General features: G+C 35.0%; 2 protein-coding genes across 4 annotated transcripts in view; one reads left to right on the top strand and one right to left on the bottom strand.

The window, feature by feature from the left end:
* Window positions 1–18,843, bottom strand: part of PLEKHH2 (pleckstrin homology, MyTH4 and FERM domain containing H2) — a 97,572-nt gene that overhangs the window by 75,704 nt on the left and 3,025 nt on the right. For all 3 annotated transcript variants that reach the window (XM_090281218.1, XM_090281219.1, XM_090281220.1), the window contains exons 2-3: window positions 12,264–12,393; window positions 497–559 (exon numbers count right to left, since the gene is read on the bottom strand). In XM_090281218.1, the coding sequence (XP_090137344.1) occupies window positions 497–559; window positions 12,264–12,386 (186 nt within the window). In that variant the 5' untranslated portion in view covers window positions 12,387–12,393. The remainder of the gene's footprint in view (window positions 1–496; window positions 560–12,263; window positions 12,394–18,843) is intronic.
* On the top strand, window positions 883–1,628 carry C1GALT1C1L (C1GALT1 specific chaperone 1 like). Its single transcript, XM_090280119.1, is given in 7 exon segments — window positions 883–898; window positions 963–1,047; window positions 1,049–1,312; window positions 1,314–1,378; window positions 1,381–1,429; window positions 1,431–1,519; window positions 1,522–1,628. Coding segments are annotated over 7 exon segments (675 nt in total).

Here is an 18,843-nt window from a genome sequence, read left to right as displayed (position 1 = left end):
TAGGATTCCGTTCCTATTCTGGTTTGCTTAGTTGGATTTTGTTTTTATTTTTTAGATTCAGTTGTTGATAGTGGTGTGTAATAATTATTTTAATTGTTGTTTAATACTTCATGGAACAGGTATAGTTCAGTTATTTATTCTTCTATAATATGGCATCCATATTATTTCCAACTTTTATTACTGTAAATAAAGCTGCTATGAACATTACTTATATACAAAACTTCATTATGGTTAGGATTACCATAAACCCACATACTTGATTTCTTCAAAAGTAAGATAAAACTTCCTAATAGAAGTATGTTTATCATTTTGAAAATCTGTTAAGTGGCAAAATAAATCTAGATTTTCCATTTTCTCTATGGATCCAGTTCATAAACAGTCAAAATGATAAGATGTAAAGGAAGGCAGAAGATTATTTTGAGGATTGTTTTCGGCAAAACAATGTTGATATTGGTAGAGGCAGGAAAACAAATTTTTAACTAAAATCACATAATACCTGTTGAAAAGCTTTTTCTGCTTGACGTTCAGCTTCAATAACTTGTCTCTCAAGCTGTTGCATCTTTAAAGTGAGAAAAACAAAAAATATATAAAAACTCATATTTCTCTTTTGAAAGAGAAGTTCAATAGATATGAATTACATACAATTTATCACATTAAAGGCTCTTTCAGTGCATATTTAAAAACCGATCAAACAAAATACCACAGGTTTGATACTTTTAATACAATGTAATATGTACCACATAAGTATTCATCGATAAAATTTTCTTCATTGGGTTATAAATTTGTAATTACAGGTCAACACATAGTAAAAACAATAAATTAATTTTAAGAGAATAGTAAAACCTCAAATGTCATACTTGACTTGTTGATCCAAAAGTCATAATGATATTAGAAAGTGGTACATTCTCATAAGCTATATTTACTGTATTGTCATTGGAGAACACGCAAATGAGCATGATCAGGCTGTACTGAGACTATGACCAAACACTGGAACAAAGAAGAGCCTTACAGTACTAACAGTGATTAGTTTAATATTTGAAAAAATAACATGGATACAGATGAGGAAAACTTACAACTGTATCTTTGAAAACTATTGCAACAGCTACAACTGGTTGTTCCTTGCACATCCTACTATACATGATGTCACTGAAAATTTAAAGTAGCTTCTGTTTACTAGGGATGCATCACAGACTTATCTGGTGAAAATGTCTGGTGACTTTAAATATCTAACTAGGGAAGAAGAAATTCTCTTGAGTAGAGAGTCTATGAAAAGACTTAGCTTTCTCAAGAAATCAAAAAAGTGTGCCGGTCTAAGTGATTTGGGAGTTATCTGAAGACATGCAGCTGGCAGTCTGCCAGAAATGTGCAGGAGTTCTTGCAGAAATGCAGAGGATTCTGAAGAAAGAGCTGTATTTAATACAAAACCAATTGCTGGTTCAAGAGACAATATCAAATAATGTTCAGCAAGTAGGAGAAGGCTGCTGTTCAATTATGGCAAGTACTTTTAATGGACTGACTCCAAAGAGATGATAGTAATGATGTATGGTATGTACCAAATAAGGCCACTTGAACGTTATTTCAACACCACACTGGTTCTCTTGCATCCAAATGGTTCAGAAAATGACTGAGGGCTGGGAAACATATAGAACGGTGTTCTCCAAGAGCACTTGAAATGTGGCTAGTCCAAAATAAGATATGGTGTAAGTATAAAATACACATCAATAATACATATATAATTTGAAAATCTAATACAATAGTATAAAATATCTCAGTAATTTTTATATTGACTCTTACTGAAATGATAATATTTTGGATATGTTGCATTAAATAAAACAATATAAAATTACTTTCATACACTTCTTTTTATTATTTTGTTGATTTAAAACACACACTGATGGGCGAAATGATATATTTGGGATTTGCTTCAATATAACACAGGGTACAGATGAAATAGGATTTGTCCTGAGTTAATAATCATTAAAGCTGGGTGATGTATACATGAGGGTCTATTATAATATTCTGCCTACTTTTGTATGTTTGAAAATCTCTGTAGTAAAAAATTTTTAAATATATATTACTATGTAAATAACATATTAAAAGATACATAAATGATATGTAGTATGATAAATAACATATGTGTATATATGTGCTGATTAGGAGGTCATCAGTGACCTTTGTGAGGTTGGCTGCAGTGTAGAGAATCAAGGGCATACACTGGAATGCCAGTCCAAGTGAATTAAACTAATTAGTTGGGGTTCCATAGCCACCAAAGATGGCCACCCTCAATTCCTTCCCTCCTGGTGTGCACATGCCACTTCTTCCACTGCCAGGTGAGGTCCATTGCCCTTTCTGACTTACCCTAACCTACAGAATGCAGTGGAAGTGATGCAGTGCCATTTTGAGTCTTGCCTTTAAAGCTTATTTATAATTAAAACATTTGTATTTTTCTTTTAATGAAAACACATCTATATGATAAATTAAAAGTATGCTACTGTAGCAAAGCCATTGCAGACTGAGGAGTTGTTTAGGGCTGAATTATTCTCCAAAGTGAAAGAATTCCTTCAGTTGTGTTACTCATCCTACCCAAAATGTGAGTCTATCAACCCCAATCCCAACCCATCCTATACCACCTCAGGCTTTCAAATTAGGTGGCTTTATGGTAATGTTGGAAAAACCACTAGTTCTTCTATAGGACAAGATGGGACTATTGAAGTCTTTTTGGTTGCCTGACATTTTTCTGGTTGTGTAAAAGGATTTATACAACATTTAGCATCTTCTAGTATCCATCAAAGCTGAATAATTACCTGAATTTCAAGAGCTTGATTTAAAGTTTAAATTAAAGATGCTATTTTCTGTTCTAGAAAATGTCCAGTCCCTCCTTTTGATACTCAGCTCTCCACTGCTATCGGTTTCCAATCCTTTCCCCACCAAATGCCCACCACAATGCTACCCTATACAAATTTTTTTTTTTGTAATTATCACCAACTCCCAAAGGTTTCCTTGCCACACTCAGTTTCACATTCTAGTATTACAATATAAATAATTTATGCTTGCTCTTCTTTTTAAAAAGAATTAAGGATAACCACTTAATAGAAATTGCCTATAATTTTTACAGCAGCAGAGGGGTGGGGGGTGGGGTTGCATGGGAGGGGATAAGTAAAGAAAGCTGCAACAACATAATATATAAAAATAGAATATATTTATTATGATTTCAGACATAAAGAGATTATCTCACTAGTTGAATAAAGAAATAAATCTAGCTAAATATTATTTAAGAGAGTCTACTTGAAAATGTCATTAAAAGGTTGAAAGTAAAGGGATAGAAACATGTACCAAGCAAAGAGTAACTAAAAGCAACATCAAAATAAAACCACACCAAAGTTTTGTTAATAAGAGTATCAATAATTATAAATAAGGCAATTCAAAAAGATATAACAATCCTGATCTTGAATACACCTAACTTCAAAGTATGTAACCCATACTTTGGTTCATTTTTGATATACTCTGAAAACTCAAAATAAATTGTTACTTTGTTTAGAAAGTGATTTCCATGGTAACATCCTATTGAGAAGATATCCCCTCAAAAGACTGAACAAGTCCATTTACTTCATGATTTTATTTCATTTTTCTGTTTGTTTTTTTTATCAAAGCTATAAATACACATGAAATGTCAATTAGTTCCATAAGATTTATTAATAACATGATTGTACTCTTTTAGCCAATTTTCTTAACATTTACTTTCATGTTCTAAACAAAATGCTTCTTTTTTCTGTTGACTTTTTTAGTTTAGTTATTTCCAGCTTCCTTTATGGAGGATGAGAATTTAGGTCTTAGATCTTCTCATCACCAATGCAGATAGACTTCCATTCTTCCGATGTGTTTATATCTTACTTTTGGTTAAAGCACTATTCTCGATTAACATTTTTGTGACTATGTAAGACATTCATGGAGTAAACTATGCTTACTTTTTCCTTTACTACTTAACTTTCCTCCCTAAAGTTAAGGGTCTTGTTCTTTTATTTACTTAGCTTTCTATGAACATATCAATAAGTCATCTCCAGATTCCCACCACTGTCTAAATCATCTCTCAGAATGTTCATTCACATCTGATTTTCTACCAATTTCATCTTCTTCAATCTCCTACGGCCTTTGACCTACCCCAATATGACTGGCTCCCCTCTGTCCCTGGCACAGCTGTCTTCGTAGGGAGGCCCTTCTACTTTCTCCCACATTAGATCTCCTGTTTCCTATATCCTGTGCCTTCCACTCTCTTGGTTTACTTCCCATTTTTCAGTGGAGCACATCCTTCTGAAGAGTCCTCAGAAAAGTTACATGGGATCTTGCAAGCCTTCAAAATTTATTGTAATTCCAAATCCTTTATATGGAACTGTTTATTTTCTTCTGAAAGCTTGGAGAATCTTTTTTTTGGTTTATATATTCTGAATTTTCATGATGATGGCCCTTGGGGTGAAACTATTTTTATGTTATGCTAGGTAGTTGGTAGGCCCTTTCAATCTGGAGTCTTTGTGCATTGTTTCATTGATTTCCTCCCCCCACCCAGACCTCCTATTATTCACATCTTAGACACACTGGACTAGTCCTCTCAATTTCTCTGCTCTCCTGTCTTCTACCTCTTTAACATTTTCCTCTGCTTCCTAGGAAATTACCTTAAATTTATATTACAGGGTTATTCTGGTATAATCCTAGCAGGGGAATCACTGGATCAAAAGGCAGTTTCATTTTTAGTTTTTTGAGGAAATTCCACATTGTTTTCCACAGGGGAGGGGGGAGGGGAGAAAGGAGAGGGAAGAGGGTGGAAATAAGGGGAAGGGTCTAGTCAAGGAATTAGTATAAATGACCCATGGATATGGACAACAGGGTGAGGATTGACTGTGGGAGAGGGGGGAGGTGGGCGGGGCAGGGGAGAACAATGGGGGGGGGAACGACAACCGTAATAGAAAAACTATTTAAAAAATGTTTATATTATAAACTTTCTATTAAATTTGCTATTTGTTCTACTGTGTTTTTACATTTTTTTCAAGAGTTTTTATTTATTCTCTGAATATTTGTTTCTTGGATGCAATATTGTTTTCCTCTGGGAATATTAAGTAATAGAATTTTGCTTGCTTTGTTTCTTTTTCCCTGTACAGGCAATATTTTTTTTCTGATTGTTCTCTATCATTCGTGTAAGAGATTTTCTTTTCATAGCTGGTGATCCATGACATGGCTACTTACGTTTAAGAATAAGGGGCTAAACAGCTTTAGCACATGTATGGGGCTTGCTGACCATGACCTGTATGTAACATAGGTACTCTGGCTAGACTTCTGTTGGGAAATCACTGATGTGAGCATTATTATCTCTTTCCTCCTGGGCCAATAAGATTCTCCAAAGACTTTCAATCCCTTCCTATAGGATAAATGTTTGGCTACCAGTATGTAAGGAGCAACGTGGTAGAAGTGGGGGGTGGGGGTGGGTACAGACTCACCACTAAATATGCATCTATTCTCTTAATCCCCTTATTTTTGGTAGAGTAAAAGGAACTACACCCTAGAATAAGGATTAGAGGTTCCCTAACTTCTCTTCCCGGGAACTAACTCCCCTTCAGAATCCTGTAAAGACTGAGAGGAAGGAGGGAGGTGTGGACCCAACAACAGTAGGTATGAATGGAAAATATGAGTCAACTAACTCCCTGAAACCTTCTCACTTATTTGCATGTGCTGAATGTCCAGCAGCTAGGCATTTGCTTTCTGTTAAAAGATTGAAACATTCTTCTCTTATGAAACTGAATAAACTGTTTGGAGGGCACTAGTCCAACAACTGTGGCACTTACGGGCTCGTGGTGTAATAAGCAGTCTCCTACCCACTCACCCTAAAACCAAGATTAACCAGCACTGAGTATATTTATACAGAATTACCAGTCAACTTTTCAGATGTCCCATTTTTAAATATAAATGGGCCACCAAAGATCATCAGACATTTGAGAGCCTGCAACTTGAAAAAAAATAACAAAAATAAAAATAGGAAAGTAATCTAAGAAAAGAAAGATAAATCAGGAAATAGAAAGAATTCTTTAAAAGTTCTGATTAGTATTTAGGAACAGGAACTTTCAAATACATTATTTTACACCCACACCATAGATAGAATTTGTTATTCCTATTATAAAGATTAAGAAATTGATGTTCAGAATGAGTATGTCTTGTGCTTCCACCCATTGACATGGCTGGAATTTTGAGTTATCATGTTCTGATTCCAAAATGCTCTTTCAGTTGAACCATAGCTGCTTTGGTGTTTATAAACTCCACATACAATGTACAGTTATACAAAACCATATAAAAATCAGTCCCAAATATATTAAACCACGAAATTCTTACATGTAAAGCATTTGTCTTTATTTCTGTCCTTTGGATGCTATTCTTTCAGCCTAGAAATGTTTTATTGGTAACTTAACATCATATTAACATTCATAATAGGAGCTGTATATTTGCACAGAAGCAAACACAGGGATAGAGGTATAACCAAGAGGGGCTAAATTTGAAATTTGAGATTCTAACAGAATTCTACCACTGAATAGGAAATAAGCTAAGCAATTTCTCCCCAGATTTTGAGTGTATTTATTTAGTCACACAACAATAGTTAAGACAGGGGTAATGAATACCACATAACAAAAACTCAATAAATGTAATATAAACTTTGATTTGAAAAAATCACTTCATGTTCACAGACTATAGTATTGATTGTAAATACTGAACATGTCACATTACACAACTGTACATATACATTTAAGTATCTCCAATGAAGTTGAGAATACTTTAAAATCAGTTTAAACATCAAAATCGTATGAAAGGCAACACTTCAATTTTGAGCGATTATTTTTAAAATCAGTCAAGCTGGAAAATAACTTTGCAAAAACACCTAAAATAAAGCAATGCAGAAAATACTCACGTAAGCTTTTACTTTCACAATATAAACTATCACATAAAGCTGGGACCAATTCCACACCTAATCCATACTAAGTCACTAAAAGAAACTGGAATGATCTACTGCCCACATCAGGTGTTGGACAAAAATAAGTATTTCATGAACAGACCACTTAATACAATAACAAAATGAAGTAGCAAAATCTAAACCTCCTGTTTTGATTATTACAGCAGTGTTCTCTGTAGTCAAAGTGAACACAGCAGCAAATGGCAGAAGAAAACGTGCCGTTGATCTTGGATCTTAACACTGCCATGCTTAATGTTTAGTGTTCCAAGTATTGTGGACTGGCTACTTTAGATGAAGTACTTTAGGACCTTTATACATACTGTTATAGAAAGCAATTCCCCAAGTACCTCTCTTTCTGATTTTTCCCCATAGAACCCTGAAAGACTCTATCACCATTTTGTTATAATAAATATCTCCAGTCAGCAGCCCAAAAATGACATTTAAATTAGCCTGCAAAGTCTTATTGTTAGAATACATATAATTACCATTAGGCACTGTGAAATATTAGGTGAGGCAATAGAAAGAGTGGGGGAACGTAAAATTTAAATACAACTGTTATATGAAAAGCAAAGGTTGTGCTGTCCCAGGACTCCTCATTCTTATGAGAGAATTCTAGGCCACTCCAGGGAATCATATTCACAAAAGGAAGGTCAAGTGGCCAGAAACCCCAGACAGGGATGCTGTATCATGTAAAGGCAGTGTTAGGTGAGTTGGGCCACTCTGATACCTAAAGAAAAACTTCTTCATATTTTTCACCCTTTCTCTTTTACTGAAAAATCTAACCCATAGGAAATAGCATTCACTTCAACTTAAAATGAAACTTTCCCTTTTCCTTCTCTGACTCAGAAAACTAGTAATATTGTAAAGTAGGAAAACTACTTAAATCTCAGCTTCCCTGATGAGTTTATATTTGGCATACTAGAGATATTTCCAACACCATTCCTTAAATTCCTCTCAGACCTCTCCCACTTACAGCAGTATTTGCCCAAGACTTCAATAAGGCCTTTTTCTTCACAAACTTCAATATTCCATCTTACTTGGAAATGATGATGAAAAAATGCAAAATAGTTATTTTTTAACAAACAGGTATTCTCCTACTTCATCTCCTAAAAGCATAAGGTATATATAATTGAAATCCATCTTTCATTATAAAAACACTCTGCAATAATCTCACACATCTTTCCTAAAAAATTCAGAAAGATATCTCCTATTAATTGGTAAATATATTTATTTAAGTCATTTCCTTGCACACTTAATCAGAAAGTTACAGGAAAATAATGAGTTACTTCTATGTTCCAGGCACTCCATTACCTGCATTGCAAAAAAGTGTGAAAGATATAAAGTTTAACGCCAGCTCCGCAATTTTTAGCTGTGTGATATCAGGCACAATATTCAAATACTCTCAGTCTTAATGTCAACATATTTAGATTAGGAATAAGAATAATTACTCGTAAGGTTACTCTTGGGTTTAAACTAGTTAACAGCTGTACTAATTGTTAGGAACCATAGTTAGCACCTAGTGTTAGCTGCCTATAGCCAGTGCCAACAAAACAGAACTAAGAACCAAAACTATTGCAGAAGAGAAAAGCTGGCTAGCATTCCTGGCAAAAAGCTAAAGAATCAAATTAGTATTCTCTCAAGAATCTTCAGCCTTGGGCTCTCATCCATCTGGAGGGAAGGTCTAGAGAACTATTAGGGGAAAAGCTATGGGGCAGACTGGTCCTAACATAAATCCAATGGTTATGAATGGGATCAGACTGGCCTGTGGAATGCAATATTTGACTCAAGTTGGCATGTGGAAGCAATGCAATAGGGTTTGCTTTGAAAAAATATGCAATGTTATAAATTGTTATTGCTATATACATACACACATCCTAACACACTCCTACCTGCCCCTAAGCAGAGATGGATTTATATGTTGCATGGATGAATAGCAGAAAAGTGGGTAAATATATTGGAGAAAGCAAGGAATGTGGTAATAAAACTAGATGAGAGAGGCCATATAAGGTGATGGCGACACATTCAGGCTCTAAAAGCAGAATACCTGGTTTCAAATCTTGGCTCCATCGCCTACATTTTGGCACGAACTCAGGCAAGCTGAATAACTGCTATGCGCCTAAGTTTCCTACCAGGTAAATATGGATCATATTAGTACCTAACTGAGGGAGTTGTTGTAAGGATTAAAAAGTTAATTTACATAAAGCACTGGGAAAATTGCCTGGCACACAGTAAGCATCAGTTTCCTAATCTGTAAAATTGAAACAATAAAATTTATTACTTCACAGGTTGTTAGAAGAATTAAATAAATCATATTTATAAAGTGCCTGGCACATAATAAATCAATAAATACTTGGTATTTTTATTAAAACATGGGTGGGTACCAAAAATCATTTTAAATCCAGAGAAAAGTATTTCATAATGGAATATAACAGAAAGTATCGTGAAAAACATTACTCCCATTTCGGTATTGAATCTATTTACTGGAAAATCATAAGTTACTTGGCATACTTATCCACTTTCCACTGTATGAAGCACATCTGAGTAATTCCATCTCTTAGATCTGGCAAAAGATTTAAGTCACAGATACAAAATACAAAAGACCAAAAAAAGAGGAAGAAAAAGAAACCACAACTAAAACAGTAATTTTGAAATAATATTCCTCTCAAAATTTTTCACCAACAAAGAAAAAAGAAAATCTAATAACATAAATTAATCATCAAAAAGCTATTTATAATTTTACTTGAAGAGAAAAATGACACAAAGTTTATGAAATGGACACTCAAAACTTTTCAATGCAACACGTCTTCTAAAGAACAAAACAAATGTTGCCATCAAATTCAGAATTTAGAGGTCAATTAATTGGAAATCAAATAAGCATAACTAATATTTAGTCCATAAAGAAACCAGGAGAGTATGGAAGTCAAGGGAACCAAGGAAATTTTGAGGAGGCTGTGGTCAACAGTGTGCCAACTGCTTGAGAGGCTAAAGCAACATCTGGGAGGCTATCCATGAGTTTTACCAACAAGGATCTAATTGGTAATCTTGACAAAATCATTGTATAGGGTGGTTAAGATTGTGGAAAATACCAGAAAGACCGCAGCACAACCTGGGAAACTATTTTTATATAGAGAGAAGCAAAACACAAAGCATGTGTTACTAACTTTGAGTTAGGATAAGCTTCCCCAATTTGGAGGTACTCAAACTGGTATTTTTTTCAAGCTGCAATTTTAATCCTGATAGTGATAAACAACGCAAATTAATATTGGGAATTTATTCCACAAAGACTATTACTAGGTCACCCTCTGACTCAAAGTGAATGAGATAATTTTAATCTTTCTGCCTAAAAGATGTTAAAGCACAAAAGTTTACAATGATATATATGAAGGTAAAAACTGAATGATGCTTTACTGGATTTGTGATATATAATCTTATCACTAGAATACCTCTGTACTAAGAGATTCTTAGCTAGCAATGAAAGGAAGATTTAAAGTGATCTTTTTTAGAAATGTGATACATGTACTAGCCCTCCATCTCAAAAGGATTATGCAGACTAGAGTTTTAAAAAGTCACCTGTAAGTTCTTCTGAGCCAGCGGTTCTCAACCTGTGGGTTACGACCCCTTTGGGGGTTGAACGACCCTTTCACAGGGGTCGCCTAAGACCATCGGAAAACACATATATAATTACATATTGTTTTTGTGATTAATCACTGTGTTTTAAAATATGTTCATTTGTAACAATGAAAATACATCCTGCATATCAGATATTTACATTACGATTCATAACAGTAGCAAAATTACAGTTATGAAGTAGCAACAAAAGTAATTTTATGGTTGGGGGTCACCACAACATGAGGAACTGAATTAAAGGGTCACGGCATTAGGAAGGTTGAGAACCACTGTTCTGAGCAGTTTTAGATGACCATTAATATCATTTATCCATTCATGCAGACAGCACTGTCTAATAGAAATATATAATGAGTCACATGTGTAATTTAAAATTTTCCAGTACTCAAATTTAAAAAGGAAAGAGAGATAAGTAAAATTAATTTTAATATTTTTAGTTAACCCAATATCCAAAAATTATCATTTTAACAGGTAACCCATATGAAAATTATTGCTGAGATATTTTATATTCTTTCTTTCATACTAAATCTTTGAAATCTGGTGTGTGTTTTACATTTGTAACACATGTCAATTTTAACTAGCTTTATTTCAAATGCTCCACAGCCACTTGTGGCTAGTGGCTGCCATATTGGACAGTACAGATCTGGAATCCATGTTCCCTGGAAATAGGAACACGGGTTGTCTTGTTCACAATTGTAACTGTAGCATTAAGAACATTGTCTGTCAAATAATCATCCCCCAATGAATATTTGTTGAATGAATAAATGAAAACATAAATGAACTTATCTATTGATTTTTACATATACATGCTCCCCCATTCCTAAGAAAGAGACCATACATACAAGAACACCATATATGTCTTATCCATAGGATACAAGAAGTCTTTGTCAAATGAATTAATATATGAATAAATAGACTATAAAGGGTGAAGGATAAGATACACAGAGATCCTCACAGGCATGCAGTACTGGTGGTATGTTTTCACATCTTTGGAAATCAGACATAATATCCTATGTTTATGTATTTATGAATGTGTTTGTGTTTAGACCTAAATGCATACTTAGAAACATTAAAAAATAATAAAATAAAATTTTAATTAAATGATTAGAACTATTAAGAGAGGCATATAATTATATTAAATTCAATTCTAGCTGAGATGATAGTTTAGTAATATATAGTTAGTCAATATAAATTCCTAAATAGTGGCAAATTCCTAAATAGCGGCATACTTTCAAGTATATTAATAGTACAAACACTTTTTACTATCAATAGGAAATGTTTTTCTATAATCATTTTAAACATGATTTTCCTAAACATTTAAGTAGATCAAAATGCTGTCATACTTCTCTAGTAAAATCAAATAAATTATAGCTTTCCTTACTGGAATGAATGCACTCCACATTCATCAAATACACACAATGCTTACATTTTCTACTAGAATTTGCAAAGAAATGTTTTTTGTCTTAATGTCCAATTTATTCTAAAATTGGCAAAAGACTATGCCAAATATAGCTTCAAAGCCATGACAGAAAGCTAAATTATATTCATTATGTTTTTAAATGTTTACCCACAAAGCACTAAGGTTATTTACTACAAATGCAATAGGCTCCAAATAGCTGATGATTAATAACAGAGGTTAGGAAGAAAAGCTTACCTTCTCTGCTAAGAGCTCTCTTATCTTGCTTGCTTGAACTCTAAATTTCATGAGCTGGGACTCCAGAGCTATGCATCGTTCTTTCCAATCTACTGGTCCTTCTGTCTCAGAAAGCTCTGCCATATTTATTCTAGAAAAGAAAGCATTCAAATGGCATAAGACCAGTTAGCATTCAGGAAATTCATTAAATCATCCAATGTACATATTCTAGTTCATTGCCATCTAATGATATCCAGACACAAGTTTGAATTTGAGGATAAACTCCAGAACTGGTGATAGCTCACAGAAAGGACTTAGTGGGAGATGGTAAGCCAGGGTTGGAGGCCAACCTGTGCTCATTAAACTTTCTACGGAACCTAACCTTTCTATGTCACAGTTTTTCTAATGTAGGAAAAAAGGGAAATGGTAATGATTCTTCTTCATGGGTATGTTATGAGGAACAAATTAAATATTGGACAGTGTAATAGCACTCCAAACACAGAGTACTATTATGATTTTAGTTCTGCTCAACAGATAAGTATTTAAAAATCTATCAGCTCATAATTTTACCAAATTCTTAAATTTATGGAATTTACAGAATTATAAAATTTACAGAATTATTATTACCACATTCTTAAGTTTACAGAATTATTACAGAATGATTAAATTTACAGAAATATTACAGAATTATTTCAGAGTGATTCAATTGACAACATGACAGAATAACCTAAAGAAGCCTTATACCAGTACTACAATTAAAGCTCGGGTTTATAATTATTACTTATCACCACCTTAAATTTTTCCAAGTCCAGGTTGTTTGTCGAACCAAAAATCCTTTAGCATATTTAAATGGGCAAAGTATTATAATCCTAGACAAGTTTACATAATTTTTATTTGGTGCAAGAAGAGAAAACATATAAATGTAAAATTTGGAATCACCTACATTAAGTAAATAAGTCTGGAATCAGTTTTTCCATCTTAATTTTCCTTTTGGAAGAGGTTAATCCCAGAGAGAAACTGTAAGGGGGGTGCCAGGAGGCAGGAAAAGTGGTTTTGAAATCTTAAAGTACAAAAAACTATTACTTGATTTTGAAAGCATGATTGTTTCTGATTCTGGAATTCATAAAAGTAGTCTTAAATTTTTTTAATGTTTTATCAGGCCATTTAATAAATGGCTTGATAATAATGTATTTCTGAACTGGTCTCACTATGAACTGATAAAATTTTCATTAAAAATGGACCTCCTGGAGAAGCCAAGACCCAGTCATGGAAAATATGTGACTTCTGATCAAGATGGCACCATTGGCAGACATGGCTAACCTCTTCACACAACCACATCAAAATTAGAATTAAAATATAAAACAACCATCACTCAGAACCATCAGAAATCAAGTTGAATGGAAATCTGACAACAATGGAAATAAAGAAACCACGTCCACCCAGACTGGTAGGAGGGGCGCAAACACAGAACCGGCTGTTCCCACACCCGCATGTGCTGGATAAAATTTTAGGAGGGATATATCTAGAGTGAGGAGTCCCAGCCCCACACCAGGTCGCCAGCTCAGGGTTCCAGTGTCAGGACGGTAAGCCCCCGAAATTCCTGGCTGCAAAATCCAGCAGGGATTGACTCAGTGGAAGAAACTTCTGTAGCCCCAAGCAGTTCCTCTTAAAGAACCCACACACAGACTCACCTACTCAGATTCACTGCCTCTTAACTCCAGCGCCAGTGTGGCAGCTTGAAGGGCACCAGGGCATTCTGGGAAAGGCTGAATTTGCTGTCATTGTGGTGAGCAGAGGCCATTGTCTCTTTTCTGAGCCCTCTTCCTGCAGATCCATGGAGCTGGCAGGCTGGTGCCATATCTAAGACTTCATCAACCTGGCTAACACTGTTTGATCAACCACGGAGATCCCAAGAGACTCTGCCCCACCCAAATTACCGGTCCAAACAAGCTGCTTTTCCATATGAATGGCTGGTCTTGGCTCATACACCACAACTTCCTAAATCCTCTCAAACAAGCAACAGCTGGCCTCAGTGAGCCCCAGGCCCAGCCCTAGCAGCAGCCAGTCTAGACTCGCAGCTTGGCTTCTCCTGGGAATCTCCAAACCCAGCAGAAGTAGCGGCTATCTCCAATTGCTTCATAGCTCTGGCAGGATGGCCCAGGGAAAAACAGGTAGGGGCTGCTTGTCCTGCACCACCAGGGAAACCCCAAGGCCAATGCACCCAGTGGACAGCCACAGACCACACCAGAGCACCACCACCCTATCCCTGTACAACTGAACCTCCACAGAGGGTGGAGGTGGGTGGTCAGTGGTCACACCCAGTCCTTGCAGCTGACTGGCCTACGTAAATCCATCCCATTGACATGCCAACAGCAACCAAGGTTCAACTTGGGGGATAGAGAAGGCTGTACCACTGGACCCTACAGAACACCTACTACATTAGGCCATACTACCAAGACACAGAGTCAAAGCAGCTCTACCTAATACATAGAAACAAATACAGGGAGGCTGCCAAATTGAGGAGACAAAGAAACATGGTCCAAATGAAAGAACAGATCAGAACTCCAAAAAAGGAGCTAAACAAAATGGAGATAAGCAATCTATCAGATGCAAATTCAAAACACTGGTTATAAGAATGCTTAAGGAACTTAGTTTAGCAAGGACCTCAGCAGCATAAAAAAGATCCAGTCAGAAACAAAGGGTACACTAATTGAAATAAAGAATAATTTACAGGCAAACAACAGTAAAGTGGATAAAGCTGAGAATCAAATCAATGATTTGGAACATAAGGAAGAAAAAAACAATCAGAACAACAAAGAGAAAAAAATGGTCCAACATTAACATCATATTGGTGCCAGAAAGAGAAGAGAAAGCAAAAAATTGGAAATCTATTTGAAAAAAGAAAGAAAGAAAACTTCCCTAATTTGGTGAAGGAAATAGACATGCAAGTCCAGGAAGCATAGAAAGTCCTAAATAATATAGATGCAAAAAGGCCCACTCCAAGACACATCATAATTAAAATGCCAAACGTTAAAGGTAAAAAGAAAAACTTAAAAGCAGCAAGAGGAAAAGAAGTTAGTTACCTACAGGAGAGTTCCCATAATACTGTTAACTGATTTCTCAGAAGAAACTTTGCAGGCTAGAAGGGATTGGCAAGAAATATTTGAAATCATGAGAAGCAGAGACCTACAGCCAAGATTGCTCTACCCAGCAAAGCTATCATTTAGCATGGAAGGTCAGATAAAGAGCTTCTGAGACAAGAAAAAAGAAAAGGAGATCATCATCACCAAACCATTATTATATCAAATGTTAAAGGGACTTATTTAAGAAAAAGAAAATCAAAACTATGAACAACAAAATGACAAAAATACATATCTACCAACAATTGAATCTAAGAAAACAAACTAAGCAAACAAGAACAGAGACAGAATCATGAATACAGAGAGCATTTTAATGGTTGCCAAATGGGGATGGGGGGCAGTTTGAGGGAATGGGTGAAGAGGTGAGGGGATTAAGTACAAATGGGTAGTTACAGAGTGGCCATGGGGATGTAAAGTACAATATAGGAAATGGAGTAGCCAAAGAATTTATACACATGTACCATGGACATGAACAATGGTGGGTGGATTGCCTGAGGGAGTGGGGTGTGCTTGGTGAAAGGGGACAAAAGTGGAAAAATCAAGGCAACTGTAAGAGCATAATCAATAAAATACAATTTTAAAAAAAGAAAAGTGACAGCAAAGCACTCAGAAACCAAGGGTAGAACTCCAGTTGATGGTGTACTATTCTGCTCCTTTGTTTTACAAAAATATGTCTCCCTCACATATTAACAAAATTTATTTTCCCAATATTTAGTGTAATATAACCCCTAATCTATACAAGTTTTTAAACCCACAAAGGATTATTTTCCTACCATAAATATTATTTTATGCTTAAATCAGTTTTCTCATTAATAGTTATATCGCTCAGGGCCCTGGCCTGGTAGTTCAGTTGGTTAGAGCATCGTCCTGCTATGCTAAGGTTGCGGGTTTGATTTCTGGTCAGGGCACCTACAAAAAGCAACCAATGAAAACATAAATAAGTGAAACAACAAACTGTTGTTTCTCTCTCTCTAAAAATCAATAAATAAAAGATACTTATATCAGTTAGTAATTTAGAAATAAATATAAACAAAGTTGTCCTACAAAGGTTACAGCTTTATTAAGAGCACCATGACCATGTCAAAGCCTCCAGATGCTCCTAAATTCTTGCCATAATTTAAGGGAAACATCACTGTAGAGCTAAAAATCATTCTCTTTTCATTTCTTTTGTTTTTATAGAAGCCTCACCCCATTTTTTCCTGAGTTTTTTTCTTAACGATATTCACCTTAATGACCTTTTTCATTACCCACATTAATATTTACTCTAATGATGTAGGAGTAAATAATGTAATTCGTTAGTCACAAACTTTTCTCAATTCTACTGCTACTTTATTTCTCTCCTCATTAGCTTTAGCGTGGACAAAGGAAAGGAAATATAGATGAAATAGTAAAAATAAAAAGCAGTCCTGAAATGGACATCCTTATATCATTGCACAGAAATGTAGGGACACTCTTCTAAAGCAACAAGAAGAGTCTATTTCATGTTGGTTACTTTTTGCACTACATTTAAAATAACTTGTTTATCTTTTACTGTAACATTATTATAGCTTAAAAAAAAATCATGTTTTTAACAAATTAAAATCAATCAGTGTAATGCACCGTAAGAATAGAAAGACAAGGACCACATAATCATTTTGATAGATGCAGAAAAAATTTCAACAAAATCCAACACCTTTTCATGATTAAAAAAAAACATTCAACAAACTAGTAATAGAAGAGAACTTCCTCAACCTGATAAAGAGCATCTATGAAAAGCCCACAGCTAACATGGTAAATGACTGATCCACCTAAGATCAGAAATAAGACAAAGATGTCCGCTCTCACCATTTTTCGTAGACATTGTACTGGAGTTCTAGCCAGGGCAACAAAATGAAATAGAAAGTATCCAGATTGAAAAGGAAGAACTAAAACTACCTCCATTTTCAGATGTCATGTTCTTGTACATAGAAAATTCTAAGGAATCCACAAAAAAACTATTAAAACTATTTGAGTTCAGCAAAGTTTCAAGATATTCAGGATACCAGATTAATACAAAAAAAATCAACTAGTTTATCTATACACTAGCCAGGGAAAAAATACAAACATGAAATCAAGAATATATTTCATTTATAATAGCATCACAAAGAGTTAAAGACTTAGGAATAAATTTAACAATTGAAATGTAAGGCTTGTACTTTGAAAACTGCCAAACACCATTGAAAGAAATTTAAAGAGATGTCCCACATTCATAGATTGGAAGACTTAATATTGTGACGTTATCAATATGTGCACATGGATATGCCCATTCAGTGCAATCCCTATCAAAATTCCAACTGCATTTTTTGCAGAAATTAACAAGCTGATCCTAAAATTCATATGGAAATTCAGGGAACCCAGAATAGCCAAAACAATTTTGAAAAGCTGTAGGACTCACGTGTTTCAATTTCTAAAATTGCTATAAAGCTACAGTAATCATGGCTATGTGGTACTGCCATAATAATAGACATTAGATATTTGGAATAAAATTAAGAATACGGAAATAAAACTTCACATTTACAATCAATTGATTTTTGACAAAGGTGCCAAGGCCACTCAATGAGTGAAGAATCATCTTTTAAAAGTTGTGGTCTCAAAATGGATCAAAGATCTAAATATAAAGGCCTAACCTCTAAACTTTTAGAAGAAAACAGACTCAAGTCTTGTGACTCTGGACGGACAACAGTTCTTAAATATGATGTAAAAAGCATAAATAATCAAAGAAAAATAGATAAATTGGACCTAATAAAAATTTTAAACTTTTGTGCTTCGAAGGACACCATCGAGAAAGTGAAAGAGAACCCAAAGAAGTAGAAGAAATATTTGCAAATCTGTACTCTGAATATACAAAGGACTCTTACAACTCAACAACAAAAATAACTAAAAAGATTACCTCAAAACCTAAAAGTGGAACTGCCTTTTGAACCAGTGATTCCGCTGCTAGGATTATACCTGAAGAATCCTGAAACCCCAATTCAAAAAAACTTATGCACCCCTATGTTCATAGCAGTGCTGCTTATAATAGCCAAGTGCTGGAAACAGCCTAAGCGTCCATCAGTGGATGAGTGGCTCAAAAAACTGTGGTACATTCACACAATGGAATACTATGCAGCAGAAAGAAAGAAGGAACTCCTGCCATTTGCAACAACATGGATGGAACTAGAAAGAGTTATGCTTAGCGAAATAAGCCAGGCAATGAAAGAAAAATACCATATGATATCACCTGATACAGGAGACTAATGAACAACACAAACAAATGAACAAAATCAAACAAGGAACAGAATAACAGTTATCAGGGGGGAGGAGGGAGAGAGAGAAGGGGGGTAAGTAGGGGAAGGGTCTAGTCAAAGAACACATGGACATGGACAATGGGGTGGGGAATGACTGTGGGAGAAGGGGTGGGCTGGGTGAAGAGAAGCAATGGGAAAAAAATGGGACAACTGTAA

Source organism: Furipterus horrens, unplaced genomic scaffold (genome assembly GCF_987537825.1).
Source record: "Furipterus horrens unplaced genomic scaffold, mFurHor1.1.pri manual_scaffold_6, whole genome shotgun sequence".
NCBI lineage: Eukaryota > Metazoa > Chordata > Mammalia > Chiroptera > Furipteridae > Furipterus > Furipterus horrens.
This window is presented reverse-complemented; position numbering and strand designations above follow the sequence as displayed.